This window comes from Solanum stenotomum, chromosome 7, assembly GCF_019186545.1.
Source record: "Solanum stenotomum isolate F172 chromosome 7, ASM1918654v1, whole genome shotgun sequence".
Lineage (NCBI taxonomy): Eukaryota > Viridiplantae > Streptophyta > Magnoliopsida > Solanales > Solanaceae > Solanum > Solanum stenotomum.
Window position 1 is genome coordinate 41,593,033 of NC_064288.1, and position 23,556 is coordinate 41,616,588.

A 23,556-nucleotide genomic window follows, 5' to 3' on the forward strand; every position below is an offset into this window, starting at 1 on the left:
AAATTCGATGACCCAACACTATACCTTCTTTTACCATGAAATGACATTTCTCCCAATTCAGCACCAAGTTGCAACCTTCACATCTTTTGAGCACCTCGGCCAGATGTTTTAGACAGTGATCAAACGAATCACCTACCACTGAAAAATCATCCATGAACACCTCAATAGTGTCCTCCACCATATTAGAAAATATTGACATCATACATCTCTGGAAGGTCACTGGAGCATTGCACAATCCGAATGGCATTCGTTTGAACGCAAAAGTCCCATATGGGCAAGTGAAGGTGGTCTTCTCTTGGTCTTCTGGAGCTATAGAAATTTGATTGTAGCCCGAATACCCATCAAGAAAACAATACCAACCCTTGCCTGTGAGTCTATCTAACATCTGATCCATGAATGGCATAGGGAAATGGTCTTTCTCAGTCCACACATTCAATTTTCGGTAATCCATACAAACTCTCCATCCAGTGACAGGCCTCATTGGAACAAGCTCATTTCTTTCATTTGGAACCACAGTCATACCACCTTTTCTAGGTACACATTGCACAGGACACACCCAATTACTATCTGAAATGGGATAAATAACTCCCGTATCCAGCCACTTGATGATCTCCTTTTTGACTACCTCTTGCATATGTGGATTTAATCTTCTCTGGTGCTCAACACTGGGCTTATGATCTAGTATGAGTTGGATTTTGTGAGAACAGATACCGGGGGGATCCCAATAATATATGCAATAGTCCACCCAATCGCTCGCTTGAACTTCTTTAATACAGTCACCAAACACTCTACTTGCCTTGCATTCAAATCTGCTGCAATGATGACCGGCAAAGTATTCTCTTCGCCTAAATATACATACCTCAAGTGTGGTGGTAGAGCTTTAAGCTCCAATTTCGGTGCCTCCACAATAGATAGTCTTGTGGGTGGAGACTCGCGATTCTTCATGTCTAGCTCATACTTCTTTGGTTTGGACCGGTATTCACACTTATCAAGTGCGGCTACCAGCTCATCATATTCTTCAATACCATCACTACCAAAATTCATCATGATTGCTGCTAGTGCCTCAACACCTAATCGCTCTTCAATTTGCACTTCTGACCCACTCTCCACTCTGTAAGTTATAGCAGATACGATTTGTAGCTCACCATTCTGCTTTATGGATCTACAGATATTGAAAGTTGCTTCTTCATTGTTCAGTCTGAACTTCATCTGTCCCTTTTCCATATCAACCAACGCACGCCCTGTGGCAAGAAATGGTCTCCCAAGGATGATGGGAACCTCAAAATCAACCTCACAGTCAAGGATCACAAAATCCGCCGGAAAGATGAAAGACTCTACTTTCACTAGCACATCATGGAGCACACCTATGGGCCTCTTCACAGTCCGATCAGCCATCAGTAACCGCATTGCAGTGGGCTTTGGATCCCCTAGACCCAACTTCTTGTAAATAGATAAAGGCATGAGGTTGATGCTAGCACCAAGATCACACAATGCCTTAGCAAAGTGTAATAACCCTATAGTACATGGGATCGTGAAAGCACCAGGGTCTTCCTTCTTCTGCACCAGAGATCTTGTAGCAATAGCACTACAATGCTGCAATCTATCATCATCTTCAAAACTCACAGACCTTTTCTTTGTCACCATATCTTTCATGAATTTTGCATATCCAGGCATTTGCTCCAAGGCTTCTATCAAAGGGACATTGATAGAAAGCTGCTTCAACATAGTGATAAACCTGCGATATTTCCCATCTTCAGTCTTCTTCACTAACCTTTGAGGAAAAGGTGGTGGAGGTCTAGGTATGGGAACCACTTTCTGAGGTACCTCCACTTCTTGTTCTGTCACAACCTCTGACTCCTCTCTAACTTTCACCACATCATCTTCTTTTCTATTCTCAACTTCTACCATAGACGGCATAGGTGGATCTACGGTTTGCTTGCCTCCTCGAGTGGTAATTGCCATACAATGCCCATCATTCTTCGGATTCTGGATGGTGTTGCTAGGAAGAGTGCCAGGTTGACGCGGGTTCACTGTAGTAGACAACTGCGTCATCTGCTGCTCTAGATGCTTTATTGACACTGCATGGGCATCAACCTTTTGACCAATACCAGATAAGTCGTTTCTCATCTCCTTCACATTCTCATCAGTGGCATCAAACCTTCTCATCATCTTCTGCAGCATATCTTCAATACGCGTCATATTACCTCCAACTTCCCTAGCACCAGATTCCCGATTTTGAGGGGGAACATAGGGTCCAACCCGATCGTTTCTGTTGCCATAGTTGTTCCTGTTGTAGTTGTTGTCGCGATTGAAGTTCCCATCTCGGACATAGTGACCCTCTCGGTTGTAATTTCCATAGTTCCGACCTTGGTTCCCTTGACCTTGGCGCCAATTTTCCGTGTTGGATCCTTGGGCGTTTGGTCGGAAACCCCCCGTCTGATCATTCACCGCATAAGTGTCCTCTTCATAGTAACACTCCTCAACTGGTGGTGGAGTTCTAGTTAAGTAATTTACAGCATTTACCTTTTCTGCTTGTCCACTCACATGTTTCAATACCAACCCCAACTCTGTCCTCATCTGAGCCATCTCCTCACGAATATCATCTGCAGAATTAACAATAGCATTATGAACAGCAAATGTGTTTCTCCCAGTATCTGACCTTCTAGTGCTCCACGTTTTATTGTTGCGAGAAATCCTCTCCAATTTTTCAGCAATCTGTGCGTATGTACAATCACCATATGAACCTCCAGCAATAGTGTCAAGTACAGCTTTATTGTTATCATCCTGTCCTCGATAGAAATATTACTTCAGTGACTCATCATCAATACGGTGATTTGGGACACTTCTTACGAAAGCAGTGAATCTGTCCCACGAGCTACTTACAGACTCTCCAGGTAATGCCACAAAATTGTTGACCCGATCTTTGTGATTGAGCTTCTTAGATACTGGATAGTACTTTGCTTTAAATACCTCTGCTAGTTGGTCCCATGTGAAAATTGAGTTATAAGGAAGCTCAGTGAACCATACTGCAGCATCGCCTGTCAGTGACAGAGGGAACACTCGTAACACAATGACATTCATATCCAAGTCTGGTCTGCCTACACAACTTTTGCAAACCACCCTGAGCTTGGCTAAGTGAGCATGTGGATCCTCCGATGGCGATCCTGAAAATAAGCCTCTTGCTGTAAGCATCTGCATCAAACTACTAGTCACCACAAATGTGTGCCCTGGAGGTAGAGGAGGTAGGACGATGGGTCCATCAGAATCTGCTATGTCGACGTTGCCCCGATAGTTGTCATGGTGTTGTGGGCCTGGTGGACCATGCACTCTCATTGCATCTCCCAATTGATTTTCAGCTAGATCCCGGCTTTCCCCACCAACTACTCTTGGCTGTTGTAACTCAACTGCTTCATCTAGATTTCCTCCGATAGGATTAACTGGAAGTCCTTGATTGTTCATTCTTCGCAAAGTTCTGTTCAACTCTGGATCGTACGGAGTAAGTGGTTCGCCTTGGCTCCGTGTACTTGGCATACACTAGAGTCTGAACCTGAGATAGACAAAAACAAAGAAAAAAAATAAAATTAGGAAAGATTTGACTAACGTTCAATATTGTAGTTAAAACTAAATCTAAAAGCCAGATTCCCCGGCAGCGGCGCCAAAATTTGATACGCTCAAATTACACCTCCTTTCAGAAGCATAAGCGATCGTTATCAAGTAAAGAACCCAACTTGTAGGTTGAGATCGATCCCACGAGGAAAATGGTTTAGACTTTACTTTTAACCAACAATTATATTCGATTAGTCAAATTATTTCCAGAAACAGGTAATAAAAGGGGGGGTTTATGCTTGTGTGAAACAAATAGTAAGAACTTAAGAAGTAGTCAATAATTAAACTCAACTTTGGTTGTTATCAAGATAAGAGAAATAACTAGGGTATACGTGTTCCCCATAATCTCATAACGCAGTAATCCTAGTAATAGCAATCCTTTTCTAGTGTATTACATGCAAAGTGATAAGTTAGGTATCTCTAAATCCTTGGTCCGGCATCTAGAGAATTTCACCCCGCACCTTGGTCCGGCTACGTGTGTATAATTTACTAACCCTTACCTTTACCTCATATTAGACATCATAATCGATGTTTGGCTTAGTTATTACTTCGCACCAATCGACACTAGCCTATTAGATAGTATCACACTAAATCTATGTTGATAATTCTTTTCTTGTTAATTACCTCCTTGGTCCGGCAAGTAGTAACAAGGCGAGTTCTAACGTTGGCCACCGTTAAAAAGACTTCTAAACGAAAGAATTATCAATGCATGCAAAATACTAGTCAAGAATTGCTTATTTACTATTCATACTTTGTTAATCGATCATGGTTCCCACAACCCTAGTTGTGGATTTAGTTACTCATATTAGCAAGAACACAATTCATAATTGTAGATGGAGAAATCATGAACTTACGTAAAGAGAATAATAAACCCAGAAAATTAACTTGAATTGCAAAGCCAAAATCTTCAAAACGAACTTGGGAAATCAATAATTGCTAGGATTGCAAATTAGTCTCCAAAGTTACAAAGCAAAAATAGAATAATAGTGTCTAACCCCCAAAAACGAGGTTTACATGCCCTATTTATAGAAAACAAATCCTAAGTAAAAAAGGAAACAAATTAAGGAAAGTTTTGTTCAAGTACGCGTCTTCGAACCACAAGACTGACTTACGGACCGTCGATGGATCTACGGTCCGTAAGTCCCTTCCGTCACTCGGGACTTAGAAAATATTTCAGCATCCAACCATCAGCTTCTCTGAAGCAAACGACGGACCAGCAGCACGGACCGTAGATCGACCTACGGTCCGTCAATCCCTTCCGTAGCTCCATACTTAGCATCTTCAAAAATCAGGTACTGGAACCCTCGCAGTCTTACTTTACGGATCAACAGTACGGTCCGTAGATCAATCTACGGATCGTTAATGGGCACTGTGGTTCCACACTTGGTCAGATTTCCCTGATTTGTCCTCAACACATTCCTGCTGATCTACGGTCATCACCTACGGACCGTGAATGGACCTACGGTCTGTAGATGACCTCCGTGGATGCCTTTTTCTGCTTTTCCTTCAGCTATCTCTAAACTTCCGCGCCTGAACACCTTTCCTGCAAAATATGATAAAACACATAAAAACCAATATAAAAAGGCCCTAGACACACACAACTTGTAAGTGAAATGTATTAGAAATACCGTAAACTCACGGTATATCAAGCGGTCCACATGGTAGGTGAACGGGCCCATATTCACCTTTTTATATGTTTCAAATAATTTTAGGGGATACAATCTCAACCTTAGCTGGTACAATGATCATTTTATCATGAGAACAAGCAACACAAGAAAATTCTTGAAGAATCTTTTATTTCTTCAAACATAGTCACGTGAATTCTCAATTTCTTTTGCATCATATCTGAACCAGAATGGTCAATCAGTTATGCCAATTGATATTTATTCTAGTAAACTTCTAGTTTACTTTTGCATGTGATTCCTTCATCATGCCCATATCTTTATACAACAAACAAGAGAAAGACGGGTAACCTTTTATGTAAATATTCATAACCCGCTTTGATTGTAGTAATCTAAAGATATTTAATCTTTCAATAATTTACAAACTCAATATAATGATTTTTTTTCTTTTGAATTCCTCCGAAACTTAAAAAGGTTATTTTGAGACTTACTACAACCCCAATATTATGAAAAATTTCATTTCTCCGGATAGTAACTAAGTAGCCCTTTCAGAACTCTCAATTAATTTTGTGTACTACCACAAATTTCACAACATCATTCTTATGGTGACCATCTCCTTCAAGGAGAAAATTATTATTGTCATGGGTAAAATTATTACACGCAAGACTTATTTCTTGACAACCAATGACAAATTTGTGTTGCCACACAATAATATTTATTTTGGTCAGGCCACAACCTTTATAGAAAAAGAATATTTCTTTCGTTTGTCCTCCAATAGTTCATAATAAAACATACCACAATAATTGTGTAGTACTCAAAATATATGACCAAAACGACCATTTATGTCAAAATATATTTTTTTCAATCTCTCAAACCTCCTGTAGAGGTGAGATGTGACATTTATCCAACCATACATGAACATGCCATTATCCATACGAACACAAGTCACATTCTCTTCAAGAAATGACCATAACCATTTGTACATGCTCCATAAGCTTTTATTAGAAATTCATTGTCATGTTTTGACATTATCAAATTTATGTGACCCACCTCAACATCACTTTAAAAAGTCAAATGCACTAAATGTAATACCACTTTGTATTCCCTTATTTTGATGGATGATTTATAAAACTTTTCAAATTGGATTGCACTAACAACAATATGCCCAATAACCTTTCATACCACTTTGATGACCAAAAATTACCTTCACATTTGAAGAACCATCTTAAGAACTCATAATGTTCTTCCTTTTAATTACCACAATGATGACCATTAACATTTTACCACACTCATATTCATACATTTAACCACTTGTCATTTTCAGACACATTGTGTCCTGCTACCACATTCACATAAGAGAATGGAGCAAATCTATTGGACAAATTTCATGACTTTTATCAAGAGCATATTAATTTGCTCAGTCATCATTACATCGTCATTATTTTACGTTCACTTGAACCCAACATCTTACCCATAAGAAGACATTTTAGGTCATTATTTGTTGGGACCCAGCCCGACATTTTATTATCATGATGCATCAGGACTCTCACCTGATGTATTACCCTCTTGGTGCGATAGGACTTGAATCCTTCGTCTTACCCTCAATCAATGACATAATAAGCTAAATATAATAGGACTCACCATTGAGTCTTAAAAAAATATTGTCACTTTGTGATTAACATGCACAATAAAATATAGAACAAATTGCCACTTTGTGATTAACATGCATAATAAAATATAGAACAAAAAAAAATACGAAAAAAATATTCTCAACAAAGTATGTACTAGTATCTTAAACTTGTCAAAACAAAGAGTTACATATAACATTATATTATATTATGTTTGGTGCATAATTATTAAGGTATTGAATTACTGTTATAAATCAAAGAATCAATTGCACACTAAGAAAATAATAATTCCAATTACACTAAAATAAAACTGCTTACTACCACCACCCCTTTTTCAATTTCCATGTGAACCCAAAATATTTCACACACAAAACAAAATAAATTAAAAGCTTATGTAATAACCAAAACAATGAGCATAATCATAAATAAAAAATATAAAATAAGTTTCACATACAAAAGAAAGTATGTATAGTCATAGGTGAAAAAAAATGCACAGTAACAATAATATTAATCATTCACCTTGTTCACAAGTAAAATATAAAATAGATTCCACAATAATTTCCCTTGTTTTCAAGAGAAAAATAAACACAATTATTTCACCTTCTTTTGTTTACTTTGCTTCAATCTTGCAATGGTATAACATTCGTGCTGATAACGTGTTGTAAAACTTAAGAACAAAAGAACAATATAAAGATGAAGACAAGAATAATATAAGACAAGAGGAACAATATAAGATAACTTTCTTTCTTTCAAGTGTTCACCGAATCTTCAAGAGTATACAATATGAACCCATATGCCTCTATTTATAGTGTAACATAGAGGCATACAAAAGGTTAGTCATAAACATGAATATAATGGGGGAAGTTATGGAAGTGAAAGGTAACAAGAATAATGGTTATAAAGTTGGAGGTTATGGAGATTATGGTTATCTTCATAATGGAGGAAAGTAATGGAGATAATGGGTGAGAGTAACTTCTTGGTATAATGGACATTCACACTATAATATTTTATAACAAAATAATTATTAAATACATGTTAAACTGTAAATAGTGATATCACACACTTATTCCATGTTTGTGACTTACTCGAGCTGTGTCTGAAATCTAGCTACCCTTTTGACCTGTTGTTGCTCAGATGGGTCATGCACCAAAATGATGAAGTATTCAATCTCGTGTAGCCTAATACTCCCTCAAATTTTAGTCAAAGACAAAAATTACTAAAAAAATATTACTTCTCACAAACACTCAATGGGACCATTTTCCACAATGCTGACCTCTGACCATGACACATCCATCCTTTAATTTTACCTACCTTCCAAATAAGGAAAATAAAACAAAGAAGAAGAACAACAAGAAGAAAGAAATCGTTGAAATTGCGGACTAAATTATTTTATAATTATTATCTTAGAATTAATCTACTGGACTTATGTTGAAAGTTTCAGCGAGTAAGTTGTAGTTAGGGGTGAAATATTACTCGCACTCAGAGCTAGCTGGTTCTCCCCAAAATGCGTTTTTGTGGTTATGTGATTATAATTATAAAAGGTAAGATAAAATAATTCAATGTTTGATGGAGCAAAATAAAATATTTAGAATTAAATTTGAAATAAAATGTATATATTTTTTTATTAACAATAAAAATTTATTTTGGAATTAATTTATACCGTTAACCAAAAATAGTATAAATTTATTAGGGCTATCAAGGATACAATTTGAGAGAATTTATAAAATTTATACCATATCATTTTTTCAATTATTTTATTTTATATAACAAAAATTAACTTTCATAACCATCCAATTATCTCAGTTTCTCTTCAATATTGGTACGATTCGATTGATTTTCGTTATATCTTTTAAAAAAATATAAAAGTTAGAACACACTATCATGTTGTGTATGACTTTGACAAAAACTATCTAGACATTTTTTTTGTTTAAAAGGTGATGACCAAGAAAATAAGAATATAGATTAGTGTCAAAATAATATTAAGAAAGACAAAAAAATAATAATTTACATCACATGAGCGAAAATCAATCAAGATGAAACTCAAAAACTGAGTTTACTTAATTTAAGTATCCAATAAGTAAAATTTAAATCATAAGAATGGAAAAGTATCTAATAACTTATAGCATGTTATTCAAGATAGTTGGAATACCTTGTAGTTTACTAGTTACTATTCGAGAGTGGAGATGTTAGAACTAGTAAACTTGTCCGCGTTTTGTGTTGTTATGAAAGACGATAAAATGTCAATATATATTTATCCAGATATATAATTGATTTTGTAGAGAAAAATATATTTGGTTAGTAGTTAGATGACTTACAACAAAGTAATGAGTTACTCCTTTGAACCAAAAAAATATAAATCACGACAATTAAAAATTTATATAAAACACAAAACAAAGAAAAATCATAAAGAGAGTTACAAAAAAAAAACATTATTCTTACAATTTTAATCTTAATTATTAAAAAAGAAAAAATATGAAATCAATATACAATCTTCTTGTCGACATCCATAATTCCGACAGGCCGATCACTATCAATAGCCTTCATTTTATTCTTCATGTCAAACTAAAGAATGAATAAAATGAGTATCCGAAACAGAATAATTTGAAAGACTAATATGGTCATTCTTCAAAGTCTTACAATACTTCTATTTAATATATAAGAAAATAAATAGATTTTTTAGCCAAAAAATATAATAAAGATGAAAAACTCAAGAGACTTAAGACATTATTATGTAGATTTTAGTGTCATTTAAAATTTATAGCTGAAAGATTTGTAATTGAAAATTCATGATTTTTTTTTTCTATTTAGACATTTTTGAGGAAGTAAAAGGTCAAGTGAAAGAAGAGAAGAGATAATTATGTGTTTGATTTGGAAGAATATGATGAAGGCTATTGAATGATGATTGTGGCCTGTGGAAATGGATATCGACAAAAGCTCGAAAGATTGTATATATTGATTTCATATAATTGGATGTTTTAATGATTAAGACCGTAAGAATGATGTTGTATTTTTTTTTTTAATTTTTTTTTTTGTATTTTATATTGATTTCATATAATTGTGTTATGATGACTTTGAGTGTTAATTATGTTGTCGCTTGTAGTCAATTTCACTATCCTGGGTCTAAAGCAAAATTTTTAATGTTTTATTATTTTAAATATTATGTAAAATCTAATTATTCGCTATGATTCGATGTTTTTTTGATTAATTTTTATAAAATAAAAAATCTACCTAATTATTCGATATGATTATAAATTTATATAAAAATTAGCAATTATATTTAGAAAAAAACCTAAAAATCAGTTCAATTTAGTTGATTTAGTCTTTTTTTTTTAATACCATTGACACCCTTAATTTTTGACAGAGTATTCATTTCCCTTTATTTTTTTATTGACTATACAAGCCATCAAAAGAGAGTAGGTGAGAGAGGATTAGTTTTAGGGTTTGAAAGAGTTAGGAGGAGTAATTACTATCAAGACTTTTTTTTTTTCAGTCTACTAATAAGACTTGACCAAAAATTAACTACATTGACTAGTAAGTAGTTATAATTTAATGATTTTTGCCTAAAAATCAAGAATGGTAAATGTATATTTATCCATAAAATTAATACACCATTATCTCAAATACCTAATTCCTTCCCAGACCCCAACCCCCAACACACACCAAAAAAAAAGAAAAAAATTATATTATTACAAATTAGAGAAATACATTTTTAAAGCAAATTCTATTTAAAAAAACATTTTTGTTTTTGGTTGAAATAATTAAATTAAATTAAAAGAAAAAACAGATTGTGGGACAAAAAAAAAACCAACTACTAAAATCTCACTAAATCCCCAGTTTTTGAAAAATTAGTCTTTCTTGATTCATGTTTTTTGAGTTTCATTTTTCTTGGAAATTTCAACTTTCATTTTGGCATTTGTTTTCTGTTCAATCTTTTCCCCTTTCTTCCATCACTCCCATATTCCCCTTTTCAGAGTAAAAAGTTAGAATCTTTTTTCATTCTTTACTCTTTTTTTGGGACTTTGAGTTGTTGTTTCATTGAATTCAGCTGAGTTTCTGATCAAATAATGATTTGGGGTTTTATAATTAAATTGATAATAACAAAGTTTTAATTTTTTTGTGATTTTTTGGGTGTATTTAGGGAACCAAACGACGGCGGTACAGTCGAGGAGCAGGAGATGTTGGTACCATCACAGTCACCGTCCTTCTTGTTGTCTTCTCCAGAAATACCTTCAAACCTAAGTGTTTCTGATATTGGGCCTGAGAGGTGGGCGGTGGCTGAGAAAGTCACTCAGAACATTCTTCGGAGAGTTCAGCCCACTACCGTATCGGAAAACCGAAGACGAAGTGTCATTGAATATGTTCAGAACTTGGTCCGAGGTTCACTTCGTTGTGAGGTAAAGTGTTTCAATTAACATACATTTTTTTTTTTTTTTTTGTGTTTAATGTTTTGGTTATTGGAGGTAGAAGTTGGAGCTTTAGTAGTTTTGTTTAGTATGTTTTTGTTTTAGAAGCATAAGCTTAATGTTAATGGTTCAATTTGCTTGTCTTGCTTAAATTCCCACTGAAAGATAGTGGGTGCAGGTGCACATGCTGCTTATATACAAGATCCACCTAAGCTCGTGTTTGAATTACTCATGTTTATAATGTTTATTAAGTTACTGCATTATGACCTACAGCTCATGAATTAAGAATTCTCACTACAACAAGCTCTACTCTACATGAATTATTGATTGAAAAGCAATTTATGGAAGTGAATTTTCATGATTGTGAACTAATACGAGTAGGTCTACGTGGATGTTGTGTTCATTGGGGAAGGGATGTCAAGTAACTAAGGTGATAAACTTGGTTAAGCATGGCTTTGTAAGTTGAGTGTCATTAATACTGCTTCGGCTTATACAATTTAGAGTTATTGCAGTTTTTCGAGTAGTAGGTTTTCTAACGTGAAATTTATTTTAGCTGGAAATAAATCTTACTCGAACGTTCTTAATACTAGGAAGTCTTATACATCAAGCTAGAGTGCAGCATTTATATTATGTTGAGAGAGAGTTGAAATTTAGTTGTTTGGTTGATCTTTATCAATCAAAGGTAAACAATGTTTGGTTTGAATTCTAGTTTATGTAAGTGATCAGTGCAGCTCATCCATTAAGTGGTATATTTATTGACTCGGTGTATTTATGATCAGGTTTAGGGCATAGTTTTGCTTACATAGAAACTTACTTGTTGATTGTCCATGCTGTTGCTATAATTTATTGAACATAGGAGCAGAATAACGGTGGAGTGAAGTCAAAGTATTAACAAAAACGGCGGGGCAGTGGGTGTAGATATCAAGAGGAGAAGGAGATTTATATGCCAGTGATACCTAATAGGTAGATCACTTCAATTTATGGAATGGGAACAAGATTGCAATTTTTCCAACAAACCATCAAGGCATGGTTTGGAACTTGGTGAATAATGGGTCTGTCCTTGTACCCTTCACCACTTACATACTGCACTTTTGGTCCATGGAAGGGAATGTGCACCTAACTTTCACATCATACACTAGGCTATGATCATTGAACCAATGCCCTAGGGCATTATTTAGATTACACATTTCTTAATTTAGATGGAATATATATATATATATATATCTTTTTATTTTTTGAGTCAATTTAGATGGAATATTTAAGGTATAAAATGGTAAAGTTGTTTAGAGAAGATGGGTAACATCTCTCTGAAGGTTTGATTTGTAGTTAAAGCCAAAAGATGTTTGTAAATGGTAAAACTTGAGGATAATGATTTAAATTGCTAAATTTAGCATTCCAAAATCGCTATTGAATCACTTGATGAGGTCACAATTTTAATTTGCAGGTGCATCTGTGAATCGTGGTTCAAATGGTGCTAGATCCATGGTTCAGGTGTCTAAATTATCTATCCATAATAAAACTTCCTTTCAAATGCACTACTATAATTAAGAAAGTAAAATTAGAGTAGAAAGCCTTTGGACTAAACCTAGATTACAAGATACACAACTTCTCAACAAAAAGAAGATAGCTGGGCAGTATGAACAATAATATTCTAACCGTAGTGACTTGTTTCCATTTTAAATATGTTATTAATGTTTAGTATGTTTGTCTCAAACACCACAATTTAAGGAAAAAATGCTTTTGAAAAAAAAAGTGCTTCTGACCTAAAAACGCTTGGCCAAACAGGCTCTATATTTATTGAATCAGTGTATTATAATCATGTTTAGGGCATGGTTTTGCTTACTTGTTGATTGTTGATGCCGTTGCTATATCTTATTGAGCATAGGAACAGAATAATGGTGGTGTGAAGTCAAGTATTAACGAGAAGGGGGTGGGGCGGTGGGGGCTGAAAGATCAACAGGAGTAGGAGAGTTATATGAAAATACTACCTCTAATAGGTAGATCACTTCAATTTATGGAATGGGAATAAGGTTGCAATTAGTCATACAACAAACCATTGAGAAATTCCAACTGAAGCACGGTTTGGAGCTTGATGAATAATGGGTCTGTCCTTCTACCCTTCTCCACTTACATACTACTCGACTTTTGGTCCATGGGAGGGAACGTGCACCTAACTTTTACATCACGTACTAGTGTATTATCATTGAACTGAAGCCCTAGGGCATTTTTTAGGTCACAGTTTTTTCTTAATTCAGATGGAATATCTATATCTTTTGTTGGGTGATGTACCATGGTTAATTAGAGGTAGTGGGACATATTTTTTTATTTTTTTATTTGGGGTTTTTCTTTATCTTTTTTCAAATGCAAAGGTTTGACAGGTCTTCGTATTTCTACAATTTTAATTTGATGCATCTGTGAATTATGGTTATGCTGGTGCATGCATGGTGCTAGATCCATGGTTCAGGTGTCCAAATTGTTTATCCATAGCAAAACTTCCTTTCAAATGCACTGCTATGATTAAGAAAGTTTCATTAGACTAGAAATCCTCCAGACCAATCCTAGATGAGAAGATACACAACTTGTCAACGAAAAGAAGATAGTGAGGCAGTATGAACATTGTTCTAACCATGTTAGGTGACTGCTTTCATTTCGAATATGTTATTAATGTACGCCCATTTATCTATATCTTTTGATGGCTGATGATAGCATGGTTAATTAGAGGTATGGTGACATGGTGGCTTGTCTATTTAGAGTTGGTCTCCATGAAGTATAATATTAGTTCAGGTTTAAGGGGAACAACTTCTGTGGAGGGAAGAGGACAGCTAGGGCTAGGGGAAACTGGTGAAAGAACAGTAATTCTCTTTTTTTTTTTTTTTAAATAAAAGAACAGTAAGTCTCTTTTGACACATTTTATGATAAATCATTTCCTTTACTCAGTTGGAGACAGGATAGTTCAAGACAAATTTGTTTTTGGTTTAGAGTTTTTTTTTTTTCCAAATGCAAAGATTGCAGATAGGTATTTCTACAATCTTAATGTTTTCATATTCTATATTTGCAGTCAATGTTAATTTTGTGCTTTGAGTCCAAATCTTAAATGAAATGTTTTATTGGAACCAATTTCAGGTATTCCCTTACGGTTCTGTCCCATTAAAGACCTATCTTCCTGATGGAGATATTGATTTGACTGCATTTGTTGGAAAAGATTTTGAGGATGCTTTTGCTGATGATATGGTGTCTACACTTGAAGCAGAAGATCGAAATAAGGATGCAGAATTCGCTGTAAAAGATGTTCAGTTGATTCGTGCTGAGGTGCTAAATTTATTTTAGTTGTACTGTTCAATATGTTATACTATCTCCGTCCCATTTTATGTGATGGTGTGTTATCAGGCACAAAGCATCTTGCAAGACTGGTATCTGGTCTTCATGTTTGACGTTGTTGGTTTACTTTCTAAGCTTTTAGTAATGTTTTACTTATGAAAAATATCTTATTTTGAGGTGTGTCCCCCTTTTTAAGGAAAGAAAAGGTTTGTTCTTGGTACTTAAATGTTGAAATTTTGAAAGTCCTGTTCTGGGAAATTAGTAAACCTTTTAGTTGGCGCATGCAATCTCAAGCGTTCGGCTTTGATTGCTAGAGGCCTAATTCTTTGATTGTGTTGCTCAAAAATGATTTTATTTCTATTATGTTCTTACTGAAAAAGCTGGAAAATCTAGGTTGGCTGTTGTTGTCAGTTGTGAAATAAATAAGGTTTGTTGATACATCATTAGTAAATTAAAGTGTGCTCTTTCTAACTGCGGGATGAGATGGTCACATACTTTAACATGGTATTAGAACCGGCAGGGGTCTTTGGTTTGAGTTTCACCACCATCCATTATTAAAACGAATTTTCAGATGCTTGGCCCCTGAAAAAAGAATCATGCCCGCACATGAATGCACATGAGGGAGCGTGTTGAAAACACAATTAAGTAAATTTAAGTGTGCTCTCTAACAATTGAAGCTTTTACATGAGATGGTGACATACTTTAACAAGGTTAACTGAACTTTAGTTGTTTGTATCAATGACTGATTTAGTGAAGTATCTGAATTGTCATAATCATCAAGTTCAACTTTGATTTCCATGTTTATTCCCATGATATAACTTATCATCATGTGAGCTGTATTTCCTGTGCTTGCATTAGGTTTATAATTTTTGCCTTTCCTTTTCTTTTCTTTTTCTATCCTTTGATCGCTCTCTCCTTTGCTTTTTCACATAACACACTGGAAACATTAAATTGCTACCTTTACTAATTTAGCTAACATCATATTTGGCATAGTTTTTATTTATTTTATATTTCTATAAATGTTCTCATATTTGGCAAGATTAGAGTTTCTTTTTTGATGAAATCCAAATACATCTGTTGCCTTGGTAACCTGGATTTACTAGTTATGCTTTCGGGAAACCTATTCGACTAGCAAGTGTTCTTCTCCCCCTCTTGTTGGTGGTGGGGTAAATCAAGATCTTTTTTATGAAGAGCACCAAGACTATGTCACGTTTAGACATGAATACGTCTTAAGTTTTTGAAGTACAACCAACTAGGTATATAAAAGGGATCTTCAAACCAAAAGTACAAACGGAATAAAAGAACAATGTTGACTTTCTACACTGGTCTCTCCACTCCTAAGTTCTTGGCTGATCCTTTTTCCCTAAATTGTTTGAACCATGCAAAGAGGATTGCCTTTTGTATCTTTCCCGGACTCCATTTCTCTACCTCCAACTAGCCACATCATCCGCCACTCTTTCAGAGAATTACCAAGTTATAAAAAAAAAGTAGTATATCAATGCCCAAAGCTCTACTGCAAATTTGCTGTGTAGTATCATGTCCTGCATATTCCCTTCATGTTACACATGCATCATGTATCTGGTGGTCCATCTGGAAGGAAAGAAACACTAGGTGCTTTGAAGGACAGATAATTACTTGTCAGAGGATTAAAACAAACTGTATTAGTGTTCTATTTTTTTGGTGTAAACAAGATTTGGTGGGGGAGGTGGTAGAAGTAGTAGAGTTCTTAGGAAACTTGTAATCTGATAAACTGTATGGGGTGGGCCCATCACACTATGGGATGTAAGTTTCCAATTCATCATTTCTTGGATGATGAATTTTTTCTATGGATACAAAGTTACCCTTTTCTCAAAAAAAAAAAGAACACATGCATCTCACCAACTTTATTCTCCTGTTCCTAGCAAATTCATATTTTTAGTGTATTATTGTTAATACTAAAGCTGTGACCCCTGACGTTTTACTCTCATATGACAGGTTAAGCTTGTAAAATGCATTGTGCAGAACATAGTTGTTGATATTTCCTTAAACCAAATAGGTGGCCTTTGTACTCTCGGCTTTCTTGAGCAGGTAGGTGTAATCTTTTCTGAAACTTATTTCTCTTTTAAATATTAGAAGGTGGTTGTTGAACTGTTGAACTGTTGAACAATACACTCTATATGCATTGATTGTGTTGTAAACTATTACTCTGGGCATGTTGTCTATTTGCCTGTCTTGTTCTGCTAAATGTACAACATACAAGTACTAAAAGATAGTTTTTGCAATCTTGAAAAATATGGGGCTGAATAGTTGCATTTTCAGAGTTAATAAGTTGATTTAATATGTTATTAAAATTATATCAATTCTTTCCTATGTCACTGGTTGTGGACTTTCTTTTGGTAAGTAAATATTTTATTTACCAAGTGAACATTACAAAACATCAAAACAGCAGGCTAGGACATAAAGCCCCAAATTCTGCTAAGCATCACATACTAATAACTATCCCTACGCTCCTATTACATCAATACAAGGGATATTCATTGAGTTGTTGTAATCTACTACCTAATCTGTCTTGTTGGGATCCTCTTCCATGCACATCTCGTATGATATGTCTAAAATTCTGTAGTTGTGTTCCATCCTCAGGCAATAAATGGTTCCAGCCAAAGTCATCCTATACACTTGTGCTACTCTGTTCGACCTTTTCACGTGTGTGAGTGCCCACTGTACTTCTTGCCAAACGTATTGAATCACAAGAATGTTCCACCAATCCCAAGTACAGTTTTTTCAATTACCAAGGGTTTGCAGAGAATGTTCTTAGAATTCAGAAAGTGCAAAAGTACTCATTCTCTGTCCTCCAATTGTATTTATACTTCAGAGAAAGTATTCATAAATTTGTCCTCGGAGCCATTTTGGCGATCTTTATTGGACTCGCCAAACCGTTCGCCGATACGCTGACTTGGGTTTTCACCTTGCTGTTTTGTCTTGTGCAATTGATTTTTCCTTCAGGCAACTATAATTTCAGGCGATGCATTTTGTCTTTGTCAAAACACTTCAGCGATACGCTGAGTGGTCTTTTCTGTTGTTGATCGTCGATGCACAGAAGTGGATTGAACTGTTACTTTCGACAAACTCCAGGCAGATTTGCGATATGCCATTAGGCGATGTCTCACTCAAAATTTGCTCATGTCTTTCCTCTTTTGCCTGCTTTTCCTTCCATATCATATTAAGTACTCGTAGGACTCCATGATCTGAAACATAAGGAAACATTATAAAAAAGGCATAGAATGACATTGAGGACATCATTTTCATGCGGAAGATAGACGAATTGAGTCGCTAAAACACCGACTCATCATAGGTACAACAAATAGTGTGAGAGATGGTAGATAATACCTGAAATCTAGGGACAATCACCATAGGAGAAATACTACGACTACACTCTACTACCTTCTACCTCAATCCGTGTCTTCCACAACCTTCTATCTAATGTTATTTCCTCGGTAAGGTACAACTGTGTTATGTCATATTGCTTCTTCGTCCTACCTCTACCTCTCTTGAAACCATCCATAGCCAACCTCTCACACCTCCGCACTAGGGCATCCGTGCATCTCTTCTTCATATGTACGAAACACCTCAACCTCTTTCCCGTAGCTTGTTCTCCATTGATGTCACTCCTACCTTGCCCTAGATATCTTCATTTCTAATCTTTTTGCCCCTAGTAGGCCCTCACATCCACCGCAACATCCTCATCTTCTGAACGTGAGAGTACTTGATTGACCAACACTCCATCCCATACAACATAGTTGGTCTAACCACCACTTTTTAAAACTTCTATTTAAGTTTTGGTGGCACCTTCTTATCACATAATACTCTAGATGCAAACCTCTATTTGATCCACCATGCACCAATACGATGTGTGATATCATCGTCCCTCGCCTTGGTCTCCAAATAAGTTTTTTTAATAGTCAAAAGCACCTTAAAACCACAAATAAGTTGGAGATAAGGGTGATTTCCCATTTCATTGGATAATAGACCCAAGATACTTGAAGTTTGGATGCCATGTGAATCAAGACTTACTTCCACGTCAGCATCAGGCGTTACGTCACTGAACTTGCATTCAAAATATTCTATTTTGGTCGTACTCAACCTGAAACCTTTAGCCTCCAGGCACTGTTTCCAAACACCAATTTAGCGTCAACTCCACCACAGGTCTCATCATCAGCACTATGTCATCTATAAATAACATACACCATGGCACCTCACCTTAAATATTTCGTGTCAATTGATCTATCACCAAAGCAAGCAAAAACGAGCCAAGAGTTGATCCTTATTGCAACCTCATCACAACTGAAAAATGCTTCGAGTCTCTTCCAGTGTTCTTACCTAATGTTTCTAGAGAATAGACACACCCCTCCTCACCCTCAACTCCACCACCCTCTCCCAAACTTTTATAGTGTGACTTAGTAGCTTTATACCCCTATAGTTGTTGCAACTATGAATGTCACCCTTGTTCTTGTACAACGGAATCATTGTAATCCACTTCCACTCCTTCGACATTTTCGCCATCTTAAAAACTTTATTAAATAATGTAGTTAGCCACTCCATACATCATCCATACATAACAAATTGATGTGGTATATTCATATCATAATATATGGTCGCGATCCCGCAACGGTGAGCTAACCCCAAAAACCCATCTTGGTTTCGTAGGAGCAAGTCAGAAAGAATTGAGAAATAGAACCATCTGATTTCATTAGTTCTCAATAGCCACGTCAAACACTGAATACTAGATACATGCCCTGCCTCTGCTCCTCCAAAATTCTATTGGTATCTCTGGCTTGGTCGCTCTTCCCCTGCGCATCCTACTAATAACACCTTTAACCTCATCTACTTTTATACACATACAATACCCAAAATCACGACGCCTCTTTGAGTGCTTTATCTCCCCCATCATGATGTCTCTATCCCCCTCTTCGTTTTAGAGTTTATGGAAGTACGACTTTCATCTCTGTCAAATGAGCTTAGTTGGGTAGACTCTTCACTTTTGATGCCGCACCTATGTCGGATTCTCCAAAAATACACTACTTTTGGTGAATCCGACACACACCCGTTGACATTTTTGAAGAGTCTGAGCAACATAGCTAATGAGCGTCTCCTTCAACAGTAGCCAGTTTTGCCCTACCTCTAGCATTGCCATAGTCAAATCTTGGGAGCTCAATTTAAACAAACTATTTCAAGGTTTAAAATGATTATAAATTGATTAAACCATGACTACTGGAATTGAAAAGATGTTGATGTTCTGATAACCCGAAGCTTTGTTCTTTTCTTGATCATCCTTCGGGAAGGCGTCAGGGGTGGTGGCTGGGGTTGGAATGAGAAAGAGGAGAATGAGATTACTCTGGATCAACTTTTGTTTTTGTAAATGTCTTTGATCATTTTGTTTGTGACATTGGAAGCGAACTTATTCACTTATTGGGTTCTGCTTACTTTACAGGTTGATCGCCTCATTGGAAAAGATCATCTATTTAAGCGCAGCATTATCTTGATAAAAACTTGGTGCTATTATGAAAGCCGTCTTCTTGGTGCTCATCACGGCTTGTTTTCTACTTATGCCTTAGAAACTTTGGTTCTGTACATCTTTCATTTTTTTCATACAACACTAGATGGTCCCTTAGCCGTGAGTTCTCCTGGCATAACTGATGATATTTCAGGTTTCAATTTGATATTGGTGAGCCTAATGACTGATATGGTGAATTCTAGGTTCTATATAAGTTTTTGGACTACTTCGGCAAGTTCGATTGGGATAACTATTATGTTAGTCTAACTGGGCCTGTTTGCATATCCTCTTTACCGGAATATGTTGGTAAGAAACATGTTCTGGCTGCAGTTTGTCCTGATCCTGTCACCTTTTGTTTGGTTCCAATGATTTTGTTTCCTATCATGCAGTTGAGGTGCCTGAAAATGATCGTGGTGATGTACTGCTCAGCAATGATTTCATTAGATATTGTCTTGAAAGGTTTTCAGTGCCTTCTAAAGGCGGTGATTTAAATTCCCGGAAAATTCAGCACAAGTATCTTAACATAATTGATCCTCTAAAGGAAAGTAATAATCTTGGTCGAAGTGTCAGTAAAGGTATAATATCTCCTAAACTTAATTCTCTATCCTCTTTGATACTACCATATAATGCTCATGATAATGAATGTATTTTATGCTGGTATCATAAACCATTGGACATGTGGTATTTCATAGTTGTCGGGGCAGGGTTAAAAGGATTCAAATTAGGTTTAATTTAATCAGACTTTTTGCACACATAATGTGGTTTTGCATCATAGTCAAACCAGATTATACCCAGTGGGTTCAGATTATTCTTTTTGCCAATTGAGAATGAAAAATTATAATCAGATAATTCCTAGTATTTCCTGATTATGACATTTCAACAACTAGCTTCAGAGAAAAGAATAGGTTTGGTTGTGGAAGCGAATTTGGACATTGAACCAGTAAGTCATCCAAGACCTTGTTTTCCTTGTCCATTGAGTGATATGCTCTATCATGTCTATCTGCTATGCAGGGAATTTCTACCGGATACGAAGTGCCATCAATTATGGGGCTAGAAAGCTGGAAAGCATTCTTCTACAATCCGAAGATAATATTGTGGAGGAACTTTATAAGTTTTTCCCTAATACTATGGATCGGCATGATAGTGGAGAGAGGCCTGATGTTCAAGATCCGAGCAATGATTTCTGTCTTGCCTCGCCTGCTCCAAATTTTGATCCATCACAAATAGAGCAGGGAAAATCTGAATTAAGTTTTGCCAGTGATGGTGAAACACATGGAATTTGTAAGCTCAATCCTGATGGATCTTCTTGCAGAGAAGATGGACATCAGAAAGGCACTACAGAGGCACATCAATCTATGCTGCCGTTGATGGCAGAGAGGCATGGAAAGGGAAGCCCGTTGGGTTACCGTCTTTTTGGTGATGCAGTAGATCTTTCTAGCTCCATTGAGAATGGCCTTTCAATATCTACAGATAGACCTGAATTTGGTGATTCAAGTAGTAAAAAGTGCCAATTAACTCGGGGTATGCCTCATCATGCACCTCATCTATTTTTTGCTGACTCCCATGTGTACAATAGGGAGATGAAAAATGAGATTTCCCATATGAAACAGTTTGGCAACTCTGAGAAGAATGTTTCATCTGGGTCATCGCCGCCTACTAATGAGGGAAAGGATTTTACTGTCCATGGTTTGAAGCAGACTGTTTTGGATGTTAAAGAAGCCATCTCTTCTATTCCAAACTCTGGAGGTGATCATTTGAACTGGGATTTGGCGTCAACAAGTGGTGCTGAACTTTCTTCAAAAGCTTTATCTGATCTAAGTGGGGACTATGATAATTACCTCAAGTATTTGCAGTATGGGCACTGGTTTTATGAATATGCCTTGAATATTCCTGCTCTGCCTGTACCTCAAGCACCACCATCTCCATATCACATGAAGTACTCATGGGAAGCTGCTCAGCAGCCGTCATATATGAAAACAAATGGGTTTTCTCATGGGAGTACAAATGGTGTTATCCCAAGTCAAGCATTTTACCCCATAAATCCAATGTTAATGCATAGTATGCCTTATGCTGCCTTGGAAGAGATGCCAAAGCAACGGGGAACTGGGACATACTTCCCGAATTTGGTATACTCATGTTCAACCTGTTGTTTATTGACATTTTAAATGTATGGGGCTGACATGCAATAGTCATTGCACATGTGGGTGTCAGTCCCATGCATACATTTCTTTCTGTTGTGAGCTAAAATATCTTCCTTGTTTGGTAAGTTCTTTATGGCTTAATTTTTGCAGAATCGTCCTCCACATGGTTATAGGCCATCAATAGTGAAGGGTAGACATCAGGCAGGATTGAGCTCTCCCAGAACTAATGGCCGGGCAACTTTCACGGAGATGCACACATTTGAGAGAAGTTTCCATGAGCAGCTGCAATCTGAATCTTCTGCTGATCAAAGTAATGTCCACCCTTTATCATCCCCTCATAGGAGGGGACACCATAGCATGACAGGTATGGTTCTACCGACCGAGGGAATGGTTGAATTTGGTTCTGTTGGCGTGCTGCCTTTGGGAACAAGCATTTCCGAAAGGAGTAGGCAACAAAGAGCTTTTTCTTCTCCTACTCAACAGTCCAGCCCTGTATCTCCAATACCAGCATTTCAGAGGTCAAATTCTGTTTTTAGTAAGGAACTTGATAGGTATGAGCGACTTTGATTAGTAGTAACTCCTACAGTATTCAATCACAAAACTCCTAAGCTTGCTTTTACACATTCAGGGTTACCCTCAAGTCATCATACCATCTAAAAGATGAAGATGATTTCCCTCCTTTGTCTTTCTGAATGTGGGTTCTGGAGATGCTCCTGGTGTTCTGCTAGAAAAGAAGTATGATCTGGGCATTTCTGCCTCATGGTCGTTGTGATTTCAAATACATGATGTACCATTAGTTTTTTAATGTGTAACTTTGTTCAAGGTGTTTGTACAATATTACAGATGATGTGTTTATGTGTGTTGCAATTGTATAGGATGTTAAAATCATAGAAGTTCTTTTATGAAGCTGTGCTCATGATTATAAGTTGTAGGCTTGTCATAAGATGACTTTTGGTTAAGTGCATCATTTGTAACAACAGGTAGGGAGTGAATGGAGATGTTGGAATGAAAACATCCTTTAGTTATTCCGGTTTTAGAAGATTGCTTCTATGTCAAAAATCATGAAGCTTGAAGACATATTCTCTCTTTGATTTTACAGCCTCTGAGACTCCATAGCATGAAAATTTTCCCTTCCAAATGAGGTTCAGTTTCTAAATTATCTATAATTGGTAATTAAGCTACAAGTAATAGTTTCCGACAATTACTTTTTTAGGTTGAATCTCAACTTTCATACCATTCAAAATAACGTTTTCAAATCTTAGTTTATTTTGTTCATTCACTGGCCACTTCGAACCATGTTGAGTTTTC

At 36.2% G+C, this 23,556-nt stretch overlaps 1 protein-coding gene across 1 annotated transcript; it reads left to right on the forward strand.

Moving 5' to 3' along the window:
• The first annotated feature begins 10,670 nt into the window (after nucleotides 1-10,670).
• LOC125870437 (uncharacterized) lies at nucleotides 10,671-23,154 on the forward strand. The gene is made up of 9 exons (XM_049550874.1): nucleotides 10,671-11,250; nucleotides 14,383-14,568; nucleotides 16,552-16,644; nucleotides 20,045-20,227; nucleotides 20,311-20,413; nucleotides 20,497-20,682; nucleotides 21,119-22,233; nucleotides 22,399-22,799; nucleotides 22,877-23,154. Exons 1-9 carry the CDS (start codon nucleotides 11,032-11,034, stop codon nucleotides 22,938-22,940), a joined length of 2,550 nt encoding a protein of 849 aa, XP_049406831.1. The 5' UTR covers nucleotides 10,671-11,031; the 3' UTR covers nucleotides 22,941-23,154.
• The last annotated feature ends 402 nt before the right edge of the window (nucleotides 23,155-23,556 follow it).

Excerpts from the sequence above, each read along its gene's own strand:
- LOC125870437 (XM_049550874.1), top strand. The coding sequence starts at position 11,032 with ATGTTGGTACCATCACAGTCACCGTCCTTCTTGTTGTCTTCTCCAGAA. Across the intron at positions 11,251-14,382 it reads GAGGTTCACTTCGTTGTGAG|GTATTCCCTTACGGTTCTGT; the intron begins GTAAAGTGTTTC and ends AACCAATTTCAG. Across the intron at positions 14,569-16,551 it reads TTCAGTTGATTCGTGCTGAG|GTTAAGCTTGTAAAATGCAT; the intron begins GTGCTAAATTTA and ends CTCATATGACAG.